Raw genomic sequence first — 21,745 nt, forward strand, 5'->3', positions numbered from 1 at the left:
GGGTTGTCAGGCATATTCCTTAGACCCCTAGGGCTCTTGAGACTCTTCCACACTGAAAATATATTATCAAAATCACACTAAGCATTATTTTACCTTTTTCACTGAGGTAATATTTGCACTAATGATTCAAAAGCAGTGAGAGAGTTAACCATACTGATTCCTTGGTATTTGCCATGACAGTGCCCCTACAACATTTCTTCATAGCTACACATTTGTAGGGAAAGTAGTATTAATTATACTTAAGCTATTTGGTGCAGCAGTAAACTTAGTTTATTATATTAAACCATCTTTAAGTCCAAATCTTTTCAGTGTTTGCTTTCTGTGTAGTAAAATGAGAATTGCATATAAAACACGTGTGCAGACATTTATTGGAAATGACTGAAGTATAAGAGTAAAGTAAGCCTATCATTTCAATGAAAACAACTGAAAGATTTCTTACTAGTAGTTAAATTGAAGTTTTCAAACAAAAATTAGATTTAGAAAATTTGGATTTGCTACTTTGAGCTTAATAGCTTCATAATATTTTAGAGAACTTTCTAATTGGTCAATGGGGATACAAACAAATGCAGGGGTTTTTGTTTTGTGAAGCAATTTATAAAATATATTTGTAATACATAACTCAAGGCACCAACATTTTCCACATTACCAATGCATGACATTACAGAATCATGCACAAGTAAGGATTCATTTAAAGCTCAAGAACAAGCAGTGAATTTTAACAAAAATATAAGACATTCATTGATATAATTGTATAGCTATATAACTTAAAAAAATACATGTCCTTCCTGGTTCTAATGTAACAAAGGATACAGCTTACATTTTTCAGAAAAGGCTATTGAAATATTCTTTTCCACCTTCATATTTATGTGAGATTGATTCTCTTTATATGTATGGCATATTTGACATGTTGTGATACATATGTTGTGAGATACAGTCCAAGCAACCATATCTCAGCAGATTGAGTGTAGAGCAATCATAAAATCTAGCTATCCCCTATTAAAATAGACTTTAAAGGGATTTATAGAAGTGTAAAACCAGAACATTCTTACTAATATTTCTTGTGTTTGGGAGAATATTTTTTGTGGAACTGTTATTCATGCCAGCATATAAGTGCTGTTTTTAATAACTTTTTTAATTTTTAAATTATAAATTGGTACCAATAATATCCTATCTAAATGTGTGGGAAGATGGCCTAGTGGTAGCGTGCTTGCCTCATATACATGAAACCCTGGGTTCACTTCCTCAGCACCACATATATAGAAGAAGGGCATAAATGGCACTGTGGCTCAAGTGGTAGAATGCTAGCCTTGAGAAGAAGCGAGGGACAGTGCTTAGGCCCTCAGTTCAAGCCCCCAGACTGGCGCTATGTGTGTGTGTGTGTGTGTGTGTGTGTGTGTGCATATTCTATCTAAATAAAAGCACCAGCTGGGCACTGGTCACTCACACCTATAATTCTAGCTAATCAGGAGGCTGAGATGTGAGGCTTACAGTTCAAAGCCAGTTCTGGCAGGAGAGTCTGTGAGACTCTTATCTTCAGTTAACCACCAGAAAGCTGCAAGTGGCACTGTGGCTCAAAGTGCTAGAGCACTGGCTTTGAGTGAAAAAGCTCAAGGACAGCACCTGTGCCCTGAGTTCAAGCCCCATGACCTACCAAACAAAAAGCACTTTAGGATTATAATTATGCTTGCAGTGGCACTATGTTTTGAACTGAGGGCCTTGTGCCTCTACTCAGCTTTTTAGCTCACAGCTATATGTAGCTCTACTATTTGAGCCATACCTCCAGTCCATCATTTTTCTAGCTAATGGACTTATCCTGCCTAGACTGGCTTTGAAACAAGATAGATCCTCAGAACTCAGCCTCCTCAGTAACCAGGATTACTAAAGTAAGCCCCCAATCTGACTTTAATAACTTAAAAGTTGGGCACTGGTGACTCACACCTGTAACCCCAGCTACTCAGGAGGCTGAGATTTGAGGATCATGGTTTGAAGTCAGTCCAGGCAAGAAAGTCTGTGAGACTCTTACCTCCAATTATTCACAGACAAAGCTGGAAGTGGTGCTATGGCTCAAGTGGTAGAATACTAGCTTTGAGCAATGGGATCAAGGACAGTGCTGAGGCCCAAAGTTCAAGCCCCAGGACCAGCAAAAAATGAAAATAAAATAAATAAATAAGCTGGCATCTGGTGGCTCACACCTATAATCTTTAAATAGCTGGTATGTAATTTGTCCAGTTTAAAAAGAATTACTCATACGACATTTTTCTTATTTGATATTACACATTGAAAGTTACATGCATAATGCAATCTCAACTTAAACGCTCTTGTTACTTGAAATAAAATATATGGTAAAAATGAATTTATATTTCTTCAGTAACTTTTTGAAGTTGCTTCTTCAGGTGATTAGAAATTAGAGATGTGATTCATACTTGAATCAGTCACTGGAGGAGTCCATATTAAAGTCAGAGGAATGGCAAATGTTTGCATCATTTGCACAGTTATCAGAAGTACTGAGCTCTTTCTTTTTCTAAAGTTACCTATATATGCTAAACGTAAGAGCACTGAGAGAAGTATAACTTATTCTATAGAAATCTTCATCAAATAGATTTCTACCAGAAAACTGTCAGTGAAATTTAACTGAAATAAAACAATGACCTCTGAATTTGTAACAAGAAGCTATACAGCAAATCTTATTTACAGCTGTCACAAACAAAATTACATGTTAGTATCATAGCTATGAAAAGCAAAATTATGTGTGTCACTAACCTATTTTGCCTAGTTGGAATTAATTATAGCAAGGAAATAATTTTGGCACCATGGCTCATGAACAAAAACAAAACATACTAAGTTTAAATTAAGTCAGATGCTGTACCAGGTACATTCACAATTATTTCATTAAGTTACATAAAGATTAACTAGACTAAGACTCAATAAAAATCATAAAACTAATTTTATTGAAACTTGAAGAATCTATAGAATTGTCATCTTAGATATCTCTTTGAATGGAGCAATGGGTGAAGATAGGGGCTGAGAAATCTCTTATAATCCTGATGGGGTCTCGATTGCTTTTTTGCTCTGTCTGGTGTCATATGGACCTCAGTCTCTGTAATTCTTTTTTCCTCCTTTCCCTCTAAAGGACTGGCCAGAGCCAAATCAGTTCCTACAAAGACCTACTCAAATGAAGTTGTCACATTGTGGTACCGGCCACCTGATGTGCTTCTTGGTTCTTCAGAGTACTCAACTCAGATTGACATGTGGTAAGTATATACAGATGTTGTTACCATTATAATTTTAGAAGAGTGTAGCTGTTAATACAGGAAGGGGTAAGGAATGTCTGGCTCATGAGCTGTCTGATTATATTGATAATTTTGGATGGGATACAAATGATGTTATAAATATCCAAATGGTCCTTGGCAGAATAAAGGTTCCCTTCCCCTAACATAGTGCATACTGGTTGGTATTGATTTTTAAGGATATATTATTCTAAAGAGCCACAAAATAAGTGGTGACTAAGAGTTCAGGCATGGGAGTAACATTATTTAGGTTTAAATATCAGTTCTATCCCTTACATCCATGTAATAATTTGATTCAAATTACTTACTTGTGCCTTAGTTTTCTTAATAAACAAGGTGAAAATAGTAATAAATAACTGCTTTCAATTTGGACAGATAATATTAAGACCAAATTAGTTAATACATTAAAGGGTGACATTGGTCAAGATGAATTGTATTCATAAACTGCTTTGTTGAATGGCAACTCCTTTGCACAACTACTTAAAGATAATAGCAGTATTTTTATAAGCACTCAAAAGACACAATAATGTAAGAGAAATCTTCTCTTATCATTAATGTATCAAGATTACCAGCTTTAAGTTTATCTAAAAATAAAAAATAAAACATCATAGCCATTATTCTCACACCACACTTTATGCCTTTTTCTCTTGCATCCTTTCCCACACATGCATATTCTGTCTCTACTTAAGCATTTAAGGCCTTGAATCATTTTTGCTTCCTTCTCTCTGTGCTATCTACTTCATTACCTCAGGCCACTCTCATTTCCTAGATTGTCATAAACGTCTCTTTGAATTGGGTTTCCCCCTTCCTGCCTTGCCCATTTCAGTCTATGTTCACACTGTAGCTGATACATAGGATTTGATAAGCACATAGCAAGCATTTAATCACATGGACATTTTAAGTGGGAAAAATGAGTTGGCATTACAGAAGTTTAGACAAATGGGTAAATATAAGTAAATCTAAAAATGCCTCCAACGGATGTTTTTAGCAGGCTAATACAAATTTCTCCAGTGTCAGTCTTAAGGAATAAAATGTATTGTGCTTCATAATATGTAAATGGTTGCTCCTTTTTTTTTCATGATATATTTTAAAGGGGCGTTGGTTGCATTTTCTTTGAAATGGCTTCTGGAAGACCTCTGTTTCCAGGATCAACGGTAGAAGATGAACTGCACTTAATTTTCCGACTACTAGGTAACAGAAGGAAATTTTTTCCATTGGCTTTTATCTGTAGTTTACTAGATACATTAAGATTTTATCTCAACTGTAGAGGCTGAGATAGGAGAATCCAAACTTACAGGCTAGGCCCAGAAAAGTTACCAAGTCCCTGTCTCACAAGCAAATTGCAAACAAAAGGGCTGAAGATGTGGCTCAAGTGATAAAGGAATTGACTACATTCTAGATGCTCTGGGTTCAGTCCTCAATATCAGTGGGACCTATATCTTTAAAAAAATATAGCTATTATGGGTAAGAATTACAATTGACTTAATTGTTATAAAGATAGCCCTTCCTTTTGTTTTTGTATTTGGTAGTATTTGGGATTGAATTCATTGCATTGGTAGAAAATCTTAGTAGTAGTATTTGGTGGTATTTGGAATTGAACTCATGCATAATGCTTGCTATTCAAGAGTTCTACTATATGAGCTACACCCCCTTTTAGTGTTTTATTTTGTTTGAAAATAGTTACTTTTTGCTGGCTTTTGGATCACAATCCTCCCACCATTGCTTCCAGAGTAGCTGAGATTATACTACCTTTATGTGCCACCTTGCCAGGTTGTTTTTGAGAAAAGATTGTTTCTGACCTTTTTGCCAAGCTTGCCTTGAACCACAATCCTTTCTCCACCTGTTAAGTACCTGGGTTTGGAAATAAAAATCTCCATACCTGGTTTATTTTTATGACAGGGTTTGGGTGACTTCTTTTTTGGTCTGTGTTGGCCTCAAACTGTAATTTTTCTGTCTGTTCCTTCTGGGTTTCTGGGATTACAGGCTTGTGTGTTATCGTGCCTGGCCCTAAGTAACTTCTTCTCACTTTTCATATTTGCAATAAAGATTTTATGAAAGAATACAGAAACGTTCTTGAAAATTGGCCTTCAGAATAGAATTAAGGATTGTTCTAACTTAACATGGTCTCAGTTGGATAGAAAAAGGACCAAGCATATGAGATCATTTAATAACACAAAAAGTACATCTTTATTATTTCTATGTGTGTGTGTTGGGGGGGGCGGTATATGCCAGTAGTGGGGCTGGAACTCAGAGCCTTGTACTCTCCATTTGTTGCTCAAACCTGGCTCTCCAACACTTGAGTCACACCTTCACTTCCTGTTAAATTTTTGCTGGTTAATTGGAGACAAAGTCTTTTGGATTGGTCTGCCTGGAATGGCTTCCAACTGTGATCGTCAGATCTCAGCCTCCCAAGTAAATAGAAGTATAGGCATGAATTACTGACACCCAGTATAGAACTTTAAGTTTTATTGAGTAGTTAAATGGTCTAGGTCTGGGGATGTGTTCTAGTTGTTACTGTGCTTGCCTAGGCATGTATGAGACCCTGGTTTCCATCCCTACCTAGCACTATTAAAAAAAATTATAAAAATCATTCTCTAAGACATTTTTGAGGTTTGTTTATACACATATGTGTACATATATAATTTATGTATGCCATATGTAATTTCTTTTTTTTTTTAAATTTAGGAACTCCATCTCAGGAAACTTGGCCAGGTGTTTCATCAAATGATGAATTCAAGAACTACAACTTTCCAAAATACAAACCGCAGCCTCTAATTAACCATGCACCCAGGTACTTTTTTTTTTAGAACAATTTCTTTAATGAATTACAAATTAAATTACAAATAATGTTAGCAGAACATTGGAGGACAAGGGGGAGAAACAAGAATGTCATAAAAAACACAAAAAAAATTGAATTACAAAATCCCCAAGGTGCGCATGGCAGCAAATTTAGCCACTTTGACAAAAAAACAAAAAACAAAAAAGCCTGGAACCTGAAATATAAATATTTGTTCATCCTTCTTTTAAAGAAATATATTTTTCCCAATGTCCTACCCATTCACAGCCCTAAAAAAGTGTCAGTATTCCTAAAAAGATGACTAAACCTTTACTTGTACTCCTATGGGGTTAGAGGTGGCTTTCCATGGGCAATAGGGATCCCTGGCAATTGAAGAACTAAGATTTCTAAAAGAAATGAAAAATTCAAACTTTTTTTCCCCACATGCTGATCATAAGGCAACAGATGAGAGTGAAGAATAATCTGTGTCCTTTGGGCCTTCTCGGGTTCTTTGCCCCCATAGTAGAGACAGACAAGGAGACTTGAGGGGACCTATCTTTTTCTCTCCGCTCCCCTCAGACCTGTGTCTTGAGAGTCAGCCTGTTAGGCCAGGTGAAACATTAAAACTAGGGTAAAAGCTGATTGGATCTAGTTTTTTTTCTAACCTAATTCTTTAAAAACAGACCCCCTTCAGATGGTTTGGTTTTGCTTGCTTCGCAAGTGTTCCAACTTAGCCCCCTGCTATCAGTTGGCCTTTACCAAAAACCAAACAGTAGCAGCAGGGGGTCTGGGGTCCCTGCTATTGCAAGCACAGGCAAATAATAACTATGGGACATCCGGAGACTGGAATAGCAAACCTGATATGGAGGAGGAGAACGGTTTGGTTTGGTTTAGGATACCAGCCCTCCTTAGCAATGACTAAGAAGGGTGTTCCTCCCTTCCACCTCAGAATCTCCCAAGTAGGAAAGGTGAGCAGTGCCTACAATGGCCATAAAAGATCAAGGGCCCACCTGAGTCCAAATAGCCCAGAGCCCTGAGTCAGGTGAAGCCCACACTAGATGGGTAGATGAGATGAGATGAGGGCTTTGGGAAGAGCATCAGAGGCGAAGGTGGGGTAATGACTTGGTCACGTCCTGGAAAAAAGGGTGAGCCAGAGCTGCTTTTGCTGAAATCCACTTGTTGGGATCATAATGAAGCATTTGCGATAATAAGCTCCACCTATCTTCATCCAGAGGCAGCACAACTTTGCTAAAATCTTGCCAGGCCCACTTGGGAAAACTAGGCTTATAATCAGGCATAGAAGTAACTCCTGGCCAAAACCACCTCATCTGGGGTCCCCAGAGTCCGAAAGATCCGGAAGAGTTGGTCAATCTCAGAATCTCTAGGGAACAGGGCACGGCAAGTCACCATCTCAGCAAAGATTCAGCCCAGGCTCCAGATGTCTACAGCTGTAGAGTAGTATTTTCAGCCCAAAAGGATTTCAGGTGCTCGGTACCACAGGGTTACCACCTTATGGGTGTAAGTACGAAATGGTACTCCAAAGTCTGGCTAGTCCAAAGTCTGCCAGTTTGATGGACCCTTCTGTGTTGATAAGCAGATTCTGGGGCTTAAGGTCTCAGTGCAGGATCCGGTGAGAATGGCAGAAAGCTAGGCCTTGGAGCAGCTGGAAGAGATAGCGCTTGATGAGGGGAGGAGGAATGCCAGTGAGAGCAGAAGCATCCATTAATTTCTTGAGATCTTGATGCAAAAATTCAAACACCAAGTAGAGTTTATTTTCTGTATGAATGACATCCAGCAGCTTGACAATAAATTAGGGTGGTCAAGTTCCTTAAGGAGAGAGATCTCGCGGATGGCAGTACTGGGAACACCCTCAGTCTCAGTGTCCAGGCGGATTTTTTTAAGCACCACCACTTCTCCGTTCAACTTGTTTTTGACTTCGTACACCACTCCATACGTGCCCTCTCCGATCTTTTCTACCTTTTGGAAATTCTCCATAAAGCAATAGTGAGTGGAATCTGTCCAGTTCCGAAAGCTGGGAGCCTGGAAACCCTGAAGAAAAGAGGGCCCCGACTTTTCACAGGCAGAAGAGAGGGAGGAAAAACAGATCTCAGGCCCGTAGCCCCCAGGTCAGGATGGAATGCAGTCTAAGTCTGGCCCTTGTCAATTTGTCCAATTGAAACCCCCAGGTACATTTTATCCTTAAATGAAAAAGAGATAACCAATTGATTCTTTTCCATCCTTTGAAGTATTTGCCACAGTAAAATTTAGAACTTATTAATACAATTGTTAAATATTTTGAGATATAATTTAAATTTCTTCCTTTTGTCATATTCATTCAGTGACTAAAAAATCAAAGTATATAAATAGAATTGAGCTGTAACCAAAATTAGTATAGTGAGTTTTTGAGTTTTTTTATTGATAAATCCTTTTCTCAGAAAGAAGCAATTGGTAAATGATTTATTCGCACTATAAAGATTGTGGTATAATTTTTGCTTTTCTTTCTGAAGAACTGCTCAGTCTTATAGAAAGTGTTCATGTGACTGCCTGAGATTTTGCAAAACAATTTCCAGTAGTTGTCATTGATTTATAAAATAAAATTTATGTTTAAAATGCAAACAAAAGAAAATGAAATACATAGAATCTTGACTGAAGCAAGATGATCCATCAAGATTTTGACATATTTTGAGTGTTTGCAGAATATAAAGTTTTTAACTTAATTTTTTGCTAGCATAAAATTGTACAAAGAAGTTTAATCATGAGTTGTAACATGCACATACATGTACTTTGAAGAACTTGAGGTCTGACTCCAAGTGTCATTTCTTCTCATCCCTACTTTCAGATTAAGACTCACATTAAAATTTTAGTCACAGTATTTTTCATTATGGAATATGTTGTATTTGCTATAAATAACAGAAAAAAATAGTTGCATTTGTTGTATTTTCTATCTTTCATTAAAAATTCTTTTTAAATCACCAAAATACCAAATAACGACATTGTTTTAATTACAAGTCAGTCCAGTTTATAATATAGCACCTATCATCTGCTTTTATTTATTTTCAACCTAGGGAAGGAATAGCACAATACTTAGGACAAAAAGAATATTTTTAAAAAAATTCATATGAATTGATTTTCTTATTGTTATAGCAACCAATATCATTCTGAACTAAAATATCTGAGGAGGAATAATCAGTGTTGGACTTTTTTGCATGACTCTCCATAGTAGCATAAATCCTATCTTTGACATGAATGATTGTTTGTTCTTGGTAATGCTTATTGTAGGTTAAGGCTTTTCATTGAAGCAGATTCTCTATGATATTAGCCCTTAGCACCAAGCTTGTCTGTGCCTAGGGCACTCGGGATATATACTGGAATGACAATACTTGAAGGAATGGAAAAGTTTGGAGAATGTCCCGCCTGAAACATCCATAGGACCCACTGAAAACTCTCAGAGGAAAATGTTTCTTTATAATTGTACTTTTGCCAGTTAAAGGGCAATACAAGATAGAACCTAGATTTCAGATGAAACAATTATCCCATTAAAATAGTCCCTAACTCCACTATTCCTATGCACTATCACACTGATTTTTTTTTTTTACCAACACTTGTTAGTGAAATTTTCCAAAGGTTTTGTGGCACAGTTAAATTGACCTCAGTACCTTCTAATACCCATCATTGAGCAGATTATTCTGTTATAAACTTGTTGACTGGTTTGTCTCTGTATTCATCCTGTATTATACAGATATTTCACTTACATGATAAATGAATAGTGCTCTTCTGTACTTCATTTGGACACTAAAAGCTCATGCACTACTTAAGCTTGCCATATAATAGAGAAGTTACTTTATTTTGAGATAGAAAGATAACTAAAAGGAAATTACTGGGGCTGGGAATATGGCCTAGTGGTAAAATGCTTGCCTCGCATACACGAAGCCCTGGGTTGGATTCCTCAGCACCACATATATAGAAAAAGCCAGAAGTGGCGCTGTGGCACAAATGGTAGAGTGCTAGCTTTGAGCAAAAAGAAGACAGGGACAGTGCTCAGGCACTGTGTTCAAGCCCCAACACTGACAAAAAGAAAACAACAAAATTACTATAGCTTTTGTAATTTTTTTCTTGAATATTAAAAATTTGATGTTCTGGGCTGGGGATATAGCCTAGTGGCAAGAGTGCCTGCCTCGGATACACGAGGCCCTAGGTTCGATTCCCCAGCACCACATATACAGAAAACGGCCAGAAGCGGCGCTGTGGCTCAAGTGGCGGAGAGCTAGCCTTGAGCAGGAAGAAGCCAGGGACAGTGCTCAGGCCCTGAGTCCAAGGCCCAGGACTGGCAAAAAAAAAAAAAAAAAAAAAATTGATGTTCTCTCCCATGTTTTAGTGTATATTATTATACAAAAGCTTTCATTGTGATATCCATATGTGAATCTTCTGTCAGATTTACCACATTTGTTACTCTTTTGTATCCCTTCCTCCCTATATTGAACAGTTTTTAAGTTTTCATTTTTCTACTTTCATATAGGCATACAATTAATTGAATAATGAAAATTTGAATACAAGTTGTTACTTATGGTTTTTGCTCAAGCAAATGGCAAGATAAGCCTTTTAAGGCTAAAACAGATTTTAATCTATTTCAAGGCAATAAGAATGCCTTTTTAGGACACTTAAAAGATATCCAATAAAAATAGAAACTGGTTTTATCTGGAACATTTCTCTTAGCTAAAATAATAGAATAAAGTGCTTTTTTTAATTCCTAGGTTAGACTCTGAAGGAATTGAATTAATAACAAAATTTCTTCAGGTAAGTCACATCTTTTTATTGTTAAATAGTAAAATGAGATGAAAATACCTCAAATATTGCTAATGATAATTAAATAAAATGGCTTGTCATAGTATCTGTCATGCTTCAGGCACATCAAGGCCATGTTTTCTGCAATTCATGTTTTCTTATGTTCTCTTTTCCCTGTACTTACTGCCTTACAGGATGCTGCACCTCCAAATACCACCCACATTTTTCTCCAAAGCAGGAAGAAGAGGGAGGATAAGGGTAGTACAAGCACATTAGCCTTAGAGCTTGAAAGCCAGGCTTTGGCAAGGCTTCTTTCCAAGTCTTATTGGTCAGAGCATTGATTGTAAGAGAGATTGGGAATTGGGAAACAAAATTTTAATACTTGGCCTAAACTCAGAACATGCATGATTCATAATCGGGAGCAGATATAGCTTGAACAAATTAAATTCTTATCATTATAGAACAAAAGGCAGTGGGTATTGGACAAGTAATTAAGAATGTCTGCCATAAAGAGATTGAGTGTATTTCCAGCAATTGTTTAATGTCCTCCAAGTAAAGTAGCAACAAAGGTTGAATATTTAAAATTTTTTCATCAATTCAGAAAATACAAGGAATCTAATTTTTGTTTAGATGGAACCTTGTCTTAGAAATATGCTTCTGACCTATAATTATTCCTAAATAGTCTTGATAGCACCTCAAATGTAAATATATCTGGAATATTCCAAGTTGTTGTTAGAAAAAGTCATTATATTAACTATCAAGATTTTTTTTAAATGACTCTGAATTCTAATTTGTCTTTCTTTTTCACAGTATGAATCTAAAAAAAGAGTTTCAGCAGAAGAGGCCATGAAACATGTATACTTTCGAAGTCTGGGACCAAGAATACATGCTTTACCAGAAAGTAAGAGAAATTCTAAAGTTTTTTCCTACTTGTTTCCATTTATCTACAGTTGAGAACAGGATAAAATTTAGGTTTAGAAATAAGATGGTGGGTTATTTTTAGTCTTTCCCCCCCCCCTTAGATATGGCTCATTAATTTCATTATATCTAAATTAGAACATGCCATCTGGTGATGTAATCCTTAGGCCTACTCTAGCTTCAGTTTAGTTGTTAAATGTGGATTTCTATAAAGACTAGTGAGGCTCCTTTCCTTGTAAAACCACATTTCCTTCCTAAACTACAAAGATGATTTTTCTTGCTCCTGGCCACTCTGATTTTACTATTCCCATGACAGAGGTAAATGTTTCATCAGAATCATTAAAACAGCACATTTCCCAGGCCTAGGGTTAACTACTATTATTTTGCTCATGACATTTTTTAAGCCCAATAATGTACTTTAAATTATTTAATTATGTTACAATATTAGCCCCGCACTGGTGGCTCACACCTGTAATCCTAGCTACTCGGAAGGCTGAGACCTGAGGATTTGGGTTCAAAGCCAGGTGGGCAAGAAAAATCTGTGAGACTCTTAATTCCAATCAACCACCACAAAACCAGAAGTGTAGCTGTGGCTCAAAGTGGTAGAGCACTAGCCTTGAGCAAAAAGAGCTTAGGGACAGAACCCAGGCCCTGAGTTCAAGCCTCAAAACCGACAGAAGAAAAAAAAAAAGTTGGGAATTAGAATATTTGAGGACCAAATTGTAAAAAGGTTTTGTAAGTTTCTGTTCTCATTTACTGGATTATACTGATTTAGTGAGGGTTATATAGCTTTCAGTGACAAAAGCTAATTGGAACAGAAAAATCCTTAAGACTACACTTTAAATTACCTGCAAAATGAAAGAAACTTGAATTCTATTCAAAAAAATTACAAATTTTTAAGACAATATTTTCATGAATAATGCCAAGGTGTTTAATATAAGGTAGGTAGTATTCTCTATTCTTCAGTAGGAGAATAGGTCCTGATACCTTCATGACATCTTGAGACAGAAATACAGGACAGAGAATAAGAAGCTAGTAGTAGCCAGGTACCAGTGGCTCACACCTGTAATCCTCTTGGCCACTCTGGAGGCTGAGGCTTGGAGGATCACAATTCAAAGTCAGTCTAATACTGTTTTTGCATACCAGCCAAAAAAGTCTTGCTGGAAGCATGGCCTCAAGTAGTAGAGCACCAGCACGTGCAAAAAAGCCACTCAATGAGAGGTCCCAGAGTTTAACTCCTAGCACTCATTTGAAGAAAAAACAAAAAAGAACAGGACCTAGTAATTAGATCTCCCTACTTTTAGAACAAATAGTGCATATTTGCATCTACTTACTTCACACTTTAAAGCCAGGTTGGAAGGAGAAATCATCTAAAGAATTATTATTTCATTTGATTTTCTCCTCAAAACATTGGGACAAAAGACAAACCTTTCAATGAGATTATGAATGTTATATTAATATTTTAAGTTGAATTACTATATGCATTTTAAACATTTCTCTATACTTGGATTGTATTGGTTTTGATCAATGTTAAAACTTTCATCTGAAAATTTTTGTCTGCATTTTAGGTGTGTCAATATTCAGTTTGAAAGAGATTCAGTTGCAAAAGGACCCGGGTTTTCGAAATTCTTCTTATCCAGAGACAGGTGTGTTTGTAATAAACCATTTCACATGTCGATCATGAATTTTTGCTTGGAATCAAGCTTTTGGTTTATAAATTGATCAGTAAAATAATTGACATAAAACCGATGTACAGTGCATTCCACAGCCGTGTATGTTTAGCATTGCACATACTCACTTTCTGTATGATGTGGGCAGCTCAGTAAATCTTCAGAGAGAAATCTGACTCAGTCAAGTCAGAGATCCTGAAAGCTGCAGATGGCTCAAAGACCTCAAGTGACCTGGCTTGACACTGCACACACCATCCTTGGTACCTGAGGCAGAAGACACAGATTGTGCTTCCCTAGTCATCAGGTTCATCACTTCGAAGCATAGAAGCTATAGACTGACCCCATCGACAAAGGGTCATTTAAGACAGTGCTGGTCACTCTTACTGTGGAATATTAGTTTTTGCTGGTGGGAACATTAGCTTCCTAGAGTCGCCAAATACTGTATGTGAGATAAACTGAACCTTGAACTGCCTCATAAGATGACTTTATATTTTAGGACATGGGAAGAACAGAAGACAGAGCATGCTATTTTAAGTCTGATAACATGGTTTCAAGCCCAGCCCCCAGCCTTTCTTATCAATCAAGGACTCAGATCTGAAGGCAGTTATTTCTTGTGGTGGACTTGGAATCTCCGTTTGTCTGCACTGTCCTCTTCACAGTGGAGTCTTTTTATTTCAGACCTACAGATTGTTTTTATATTTGTTGTCACAGTGTGACAATTTTTTTGTACAGTCAGTTTTAAGGTCTTCTCTGCCAGTAGAGCCAGTAGGTTACAGCTATTGATGTAACTGTAGCTGCAGTTTTTGTGCAGGACTGAGAAACACGGTGCATTATTTATTGCGGAATCATTGCTGCTAAATAACTACTGTCTGTTTATTTAACACAACAGTTGAATGCCCGAAGAAGTTGCAGTGGCTTTATTTTATGTGAATGCATCTGTTTCTCCTCATGAATTGTTTTTACTGCTGCATTTCTTGTTTGTTTTTAAAATTAAACTGCAGTGTTTCCTAGAATGTATATTTAGCTTTGCTTAAAAGTAAAATAAGTGAGCCATCTTGAACACTCTAAGTTTGTGCTATATTATTTCTTATCAAACATTGACAAATAGAGTAGCTACGAGATTGATAAGCACATTATGTTTATAAAATCATGTGATGCAGAAGTTGATTCAAGCAAGTAAATACCTGACATTTCGGGTTCTCACATTAGTCACCAATAAATTAAAGCACCAAAATTATTTATTTTTACCTATTCCTTATTTTAGAGATGTCTGCTGCATATTATTGGATATTTGTATACTAATACAATTAATTAACTTTTTTACATTGTGCTTTAATAGCTAAGACTTAACCATATAAGCCCACTCAGACGTGAAAAGTGTTGCTGTTTATTTGTTTTAAGCACATTTCTTTTATTAGAAAGGAAGCTACTTCATTGGGGAACAATTTATTTCATTTAGATGCTGTGTGATTCAATAACATTCACTTGGAATCAGCTGAAAGCTGTAATATGTCTTTGAAATGAGCCATGGTAAATCACAACTGAGAGAAATAAGAACTTAGAGGATTGCTTTAAAACATTGTAGGTATTATCTGTTTATCAGAGATACTAAATATTATAGTTTTAATTATGCATCTTCTTGAACATCATAAACACTTTGGTGTTGGTAACAGTGTTTTAAGCATTTGTGTTCATTTTTAAGGATTATTGTTTAGTGCATCTTACCAACTATAAATCTTAATTGGTATGTTTTGAAATAGTCATGTAATTTTTTACCATATATCATGAAATAGTCATAACATAATTTTTTTCCTGACATTCACTGTAAAACATTCAGGGGTCCTACCATTTCTGTTCAGGAAATCTTGTAGTTTATTGTTGTTATTTAACAGTATTAAGTAAGTTTTTGTATATTTCATTTTAACTTTATTTGTGAATAGTGATTGTGGCATGTTTTGGGATGTTATTTTAATATTTCATGATATTAAAATTTTAATTTTTAAAAAATTCTGGAGGAATCAGATTCATGTGTAATGGTGAATATTGGACCACTACTGCTTTTCACATTTGTAAATTGGTTTTATGTTAAACCCTGTAGCCTAACAAACTGCTGTTATTTCTAACTGACAGATATGTATTAATATTGTACTTTGAAGGTTACAACTATTATGTGGAAATTCTTTCATTTTGTTTTGAATTTATAATAACAAATCTCCATGTTGTATAAAATATGGTTTTGTTGCGTCACTATTATTTCTTGGGAGAGAACTGCACAAAGTGGGGGTCCTTTTTTTTCCCTTCTTTTTATGGCTCCTTTGTAAAATAATGAAGTCTCATGGTGTCAAAAGTAATAACTACTTTATGTTTGTGTTGGCCATCTGTTTAATAGTCTCAGCTGTAACTTTCTAATAGCACTTTCACTTACATAATATAAAAATTATTATTTCATAGGCAGTTGTTATCCATAAGTTGATTAAGACTCAGAATATTTGAACCTTGAACACTTATGAATGCTCTTAAGCTGACAAGGTTCTAGGTAAGAGAAGAGGCCTCTTATTTTCTTTCCAAGTGGTAGTCGCAAATGAAAGACTATTTAACATGTAACAATTCATGTAAGTTTTTTTTATTTTTCTTTACTTTTTAATGATGATATTTTAATTTCATATGGTAATATAGCTATTAGTAAGTTTCTAATTCACTGGTACTGATTGCATTCCAAAGTTGTGTAACAATTACCATGGTTTCTAAAACATTTTACTATAGAACTGAATTCATTTAATTCCTTGTTTTCCCCTTCCCCTGGTAACCCTGAATCTACTTTATTTATAAGTGCCCCTGTTCTAGATACTTTATATATGTGGAATTATACCATATTTGTAATTTTGTATCTGTCTCATTTCATCTAGCATGTTTTAGTGACACATCTCTGTTTAGCATGTTTGCATTTCTTTTCATAACTGAATAATATTGTTAATAATATGCACATATTATGAATTCACTTACTACCTGTTAGCTGTGTGACTAATGCCACTATGAACATTACTGTTCAAATGTCTGACTCCCTGTTTTCAATTCTTGGATATAGCTGGATGAAATTGCTGGCTCAGCGCAATTCTGTGTCTTAACTTTTTGAACTGCCAACTGTTTTCCATAGAAGCTGCCCCAGTTTAGATTTCTAACAGTAGCGGCTTGTTCCTGATCTTAGTAGAACAGCTTTTGACTTTGACCCCTGACTGCTATTATCTGTGCTTGGATATGGCTTTTAGCATGTTGAAGAAGTTCCCCTCCAATCCTAGTTTACTGAGTATTTTTTGTATTATGAGAGTATTGGGTTGTTGTTTTTTTATAATGCTTTATCAGTTAAGGTAACCGCACAGTGTTTTCATCCTGCTAATGTGTATTGCCTTGATTTACTTTCATATGTCAAATCACTCTTCTATTTCAAGTGAAAATCTCATTTGGCCATGGCATATACAGGTTGGATATCCCTTTTTGAAATGTTTAGGACCAGAATTGTTTTCAGATTTTGTCAAATTTTGGAATTTGGAATATTTGCATAAACTTTAAAGTATCCCAAATCCAAAACTGTGGAATCTGGAATGTTCCAAAACTCAAAACTTTTTGAGCAAACATCAATCAGTACTTTTGGATGCTAAAGCATTTTGAGTTTTCAGAAAGGGATGCTGACTCTGTAATCATTTTAAACATACTGATTTACTCAGTTTGTATTGAGGATTATTGTCTATATTCATAGGGGTTTGGGCTTGTATTGCTCTTTCATTATAGTGGATTCATCTAGCTTTGTTAGTGGGGTATTGTTGCCATCATAGAATGATTAAGGAAGTGTTCTCTCCTCAAGTTTTTGAAATAGTTGAGTATTAGAACTAATTATTATTTAAATTTTTATTAGAATTCACCAGTGATGCTGGGTGTGGTAATGCATACCTCGCTGTCTCAGTCCCGGCACTCCAGGTTGAGACAGAAGGATCACAGATTCTAGGCTAGCCTAGGCTTCTAGTGAGACCCAATCTCAAAAGTTGATCTGGCTCTTCTTGAGTCCATTTTTGTATAATCCATGTGTCTATAAAATGTGTTCATTTTGAATTGTGTTACCTAGTTTGTTGGCAGGGAGTCATTCAAAATATTCTCTTATAACACTTCTTGTTGCTGTACATTCAGTAAATCATTTCTTATTTTAGACATTTAAGCCCCACCACTACCACCACACTAGCTCATTTCATCATTGTGTTGATCTAATAACAAGCTTTTTTTTTACTTTCTCCCTTGTTAATCAGTACTCTGTAATACTTCCTTCTACCATTTTTAGGTTTCCTCTCTTATTCTTGAAATACACAGTTAGGTTATTTATTGATTTGAGATCTTTCTCTTTCAAATGTAGCATTTGAAGCTATAATTCTCTCCCCCAGCAATGTGTGTGTGTTTACATGTTTTCATTTGTCTGAAGAATATTCATATGTCTGCTGGAATTTCTTCTGATTTTCATTATTTGTATTTCTTACTTTCCACATTTGTGAGTTTTCTTTGACTTCTCTTTACTTCTTAGTTTCCTATCATTATGGTTTTTATGACTTCAAATTTTCAAAACTTAAGCTTTATTTTAAAGCTTACTAAGCTTTAGCATATGGTGTGTTCTATATTATATGTTATATATTATATGTAGAATGTTTTTGTACGCTTGAGAGGTCTCATTCTCAATAGTGTATTGGGTAGAGTGTTTGTACTGGTGTCAGATTGGTTTATAGTTTTCAATTCTCCTATGTATTGATTAATCTTTTTTGTCTGCTTCTGTCCATTATCGACAGTAATGTCAGTCTGTTTCTGAAAGACTGTTATAGAATTATTTCCCCCTTTAGGTCTGTCAGTGTCTGCTTCATGTCTTTGGAGGGCTCTGAAATTGCATATATGTTCAGAGTTGCTGGACAGCTTGGATTCAAAATGTGTGTGTTTGTGTGTGTGTGTGTGTGTGTGTGTGTGTTTCATTGATAAAAGTCAAGCCCCTGGACTTGCACATGCTTGGCAGGGGCTCTAGATCCTCAGTCACTGGATTATGAATATGTAAAATCCTTCATCCAAGTTTTTTCCCCTCCTAGTTCAGTCTAATTTGTGTGGTAAAAATATGGCCATCCCCTACTGTCATAGGTTGTACTTTTTAAATGTTCTAATAGATTCTTAAATCTATTCTTTTTGACTACATGTTCATCCCTGTCAAAATGTTAAGTAGCAATATAAGTTCTGAGCAGCCTTCTGAAATTTTTGTGTACCTGTATGTTGTAACTTAAAATCTGTGGTTTTTTGTGCATTAGACTCTAGGAAAAAGTTCACTGCTTTTCTCTCTTGGTCTGAACATTTAGTTCCAGTTGTTGGTTACACTGACATCACTCTTAGATTAGGTCAATCAATAGTTTCCATAACTGACCTAGAAAAACTATACAAGTTTCCAGTTTTCTATCAGTCTGTAACAGGAAGCATATGACTATGTTATTGATTATAAAGCTTTTTTTTTTGTCTATCCTGGGCTTGAACTCAGAGCCTGAGGGTTGTCCTGTCCCTGAACTCTTTCACTTAAGGCTAGTGCTCTACCACCTTGAGCCACAGCACCATTTCTGGTGGTTAATTGGAGATAAGAGTCTCATGGATTTACCTGCCTCGCCTGGCTTTGAACCACTATCCTCAGATCTCAGCCTCCTGAGTAGCTAGGATTATAGGTATGAGCCACCAGTGCCCAGCTTTATAAAGCTCTTTGATTAAAATTTATATAACATTTTTGTCTGGAATAATTAAGGGGGACCTTTCATTGGTGACTTCTCCCAAAGAAAGGTGAAAAAAGTCACATTAATAGAAAAATCAACATTTATTGGAAGGCTACCATGTCTAAGACAGTAACTAGACATTTGTTGTTGAGGGTGTGTGTGGAGGCTAGGTGTTTAGGTATACATATGTACAAATTTACACTGGAAGACAAACACAAGTAAAAGCCCAGGGTATGAATCAGGATGGCTATTTCTGTTGCTTTGTCCATTGACTACCACAATGGGCATAGAAAGGCCTGGGACCAATGTAAAGATGAGCATGGAGATGTAGGTGGTGGCCATCTGATCTACCTGCAGCATGTCTCAGCAAGGAAGGAAAAGTTGGCCTCTCAAGGATGGCTCCATTGGGCTCTGGTTGAGACATGGAATTTCGGTTAATTCCAGACTTGAGACTTGCGTAAGGCACCATAGGATTTTTTACTCTTCATAGAAACAGTGAGAAGAGCCACAAGGATTTCAGCTATTTCTCCAGCTGTGCTCAACATAACTGTATTCATATAGCCTTCACCTTGTTCTGCCTTCATGCATTTTTGCCACTGAAGTTGTCGAGTAATGAAGGGATAATAGGATGCTGCCTTGGAACATATACTTCTCTCTGAATGATCTTCCTCAATCATTATTTCCACAAACATTGAAATCATCAAGAGATTGCTTTGAGGTTCCAGTCCCTCTGTTGTGTTGCTTCATTACTCAGTTATATGGATGTTCCTGATTCTGTTTTGAATTCATGCTCGATTGCTACTAATTTCTTCATTGCTCTCTCGTGATGATTTATACGTTTGTTCTCAGAGTAAAATCAACCATACTAATCTTGGATTCCCTCAAATGTTTTTTCTCTCACCTATTTTTGAAACAAGCGTCCCCTATGCATGCTTTCTTTTTTCTTCTGTACCTTGTTTTGCTACTCCTCATTCTTCAGGTCTCAATTGAATTATTTCTCCCAGGACTTCACTGTCCCAAAGCCCACCCTGTCAGAGTAAGTATGTGTTCTACTATTTTATTTCCTTCTTCAATAAGCAAGTTATTTCCTTCCATGTCTACAGTGTATGTTAGACCACATATGATTGTAAATTATCTGTGCCCATTATGGCATAGTAGTAGTACTGTGTCAGCCAGGATCTCCACTAATCCACTGTTTCTCCCTTTGGTATCTCTAACACACACACACACACACACACACACACACACACACACACACATCTTCCTATTACCAACCTCCATGGAAACGGCATTGAAAAGAATAACCAGCCAAATAGCTAAAAGGACAACAATGATCTGCTCTTTTTTTTTCTCCCCACTTCTTCCCCTTTCTCAGTCCAGAATAGTGGATGCAACTTAGGATTTAAAAGGTCAGGGAACCACTTTTCAAACCTATTTTACCTCAACAGTTATATTAATTTCTTTGTATATCTGCATTTAAAACATCTTTTGGTGCTCCATTTTTCAGGGTAGGCAACAAGACACATTTCTAGTCTGTTTCTGTATGGAAATGTGAAGTATGGGTCATTCCAAGCAAATGGAAGTAAACCAACTCACTTAGCCCTAAATTCCTTTTATCACAAAGTATTTATTAAACAAAAATAATATCACAGTAGAAATTGTACATGTATGAAAGAGATTAAAGATTGGCAGTCATAGAAAAGGTTTGTACAGAGATCAGCATTCAGCATATATATTTCAACAAACGAGCCATTGCAGTTTAACACTGACAAGCAGACAAAAAAAGAAGGCAGGGAGGGGGGCAGTAATGTTCTTTGTAACTTATTTCCTGACTAAAATACTTGTTACATATACACATGCACACAAGGCAGAGCTAGCAGTACTTCATGACTCCACGTTATAATTTTGCAGTAACGTATGTTCTCTACATTACAGTATTTTGTGGCATTTTTCTATGTCTAATGTATATAGAGTAGTCATTAGCCACAGTATTTGCAGGAAAAGAATCAGATTTATAGTCATTTGAACATTTCCAACCAACATTTTAAAATACATACTGGTAATACTTTCTGTTGAAATTCTTACATATTAGCTTCTTTTCATAAAATTCTTGATTTTTGAATATGTGCTTAAATAATGAAAGTTTTGAATACATCATCTTTGTTTCTTTACTTATCACAGTCTTGGACCAATAGTCTCCAAACTAGGCATGGGGGAAGCAGAATTGGACAGTGGGTTGTGGCATGGGACACTTCCCAGCTTCCCCTGTGCCTGGTGTACCAGGGAGCTAGAGGAGAGCATTCTCAGAAGCCCCCTCCGGCTCTGAGTTTGTGTTCAGTAACCTATCAGTTCCCTGTACCAGCTCCTTTTATTGCAGTACAGAATTATCCTTAGCCTACAAGGAATTGACAGGACTATGTGTGGTACTGGTGGTGGTTTGAAGCCAGGACTATTCTTTGGTATCCTCCCATGCAATTCCTATAGGAAGTCTCAATTCTAAACATAATTTTAAATTTTTTTCCCCAAAGTTCAAGATGCTTG

At 36.2% G+C, this 21,745-nt stretch overlaps 1 protein-coding gene and 1 pseudogene across 1 annotated transcript in view; one reads left to right on the forward strand and one right to left on the reverse strand.

The window, feature by feature from the left end:
• The window catches only part of Cdk17 (cyclin dependent kinase 17), a 69,893-nt gene extending 54,231 nt beyond the window's left edge, over window positions 1-15,662 (forward strand). Inside the window, exons 11-17 of the mRNA XM_048357771.1 lie at window positions 3,131-3,251; window positions 4,381-4,478; window positions 5,973-6,078; window positions 10,815-10,857; window positions 11,656-11,746; window positions 13,332-13,409; window positions 13,930-15,662. Coding sequence (XP_048213728.1) covers window positions 3,131-3,251; window positions 4,381-4,478; window positions 5,973-6,078; window positions 10,815-10,857; window positions 11,656-11,746; window positions 13,332-13,409; window positions 13,930-13,967 — 575 coding nt within the window. The 3' untranslated portion in view covers window positions 13,968-15,662. The remainder of the gene's footprint in view (window positions 1-3,130; window positions 3,252-4,380; window positions 4,479-5,972; window positions 6,079-10,814; window positions 10,858-11,655; window positions 11,747-13,331; window positions 13,410-13,929) is intronic.
• Window positions 6,998-8,058, reverse strand: LOC125359914 (annotated as a pseudogene).
• Window positions 15,663-21,745: the final 6,083 nt, after the last annotated feature.

This window comes from Perognathus longimembris, chromosome 1, assembly GCF_023159225.1.
Source record: "Perognathus longimembris pacificus isolate PPM17 chromosome 1, ASM2315922v1, whole genome shotgun sequence".
Classification (NCBI taxonomy): domain Eukaryota; kingdom Metazoa; phylum Chordata; class Mammalia; order Rodentia; family Heteromyidae; genus Perognathus; species Perognathus longimembris.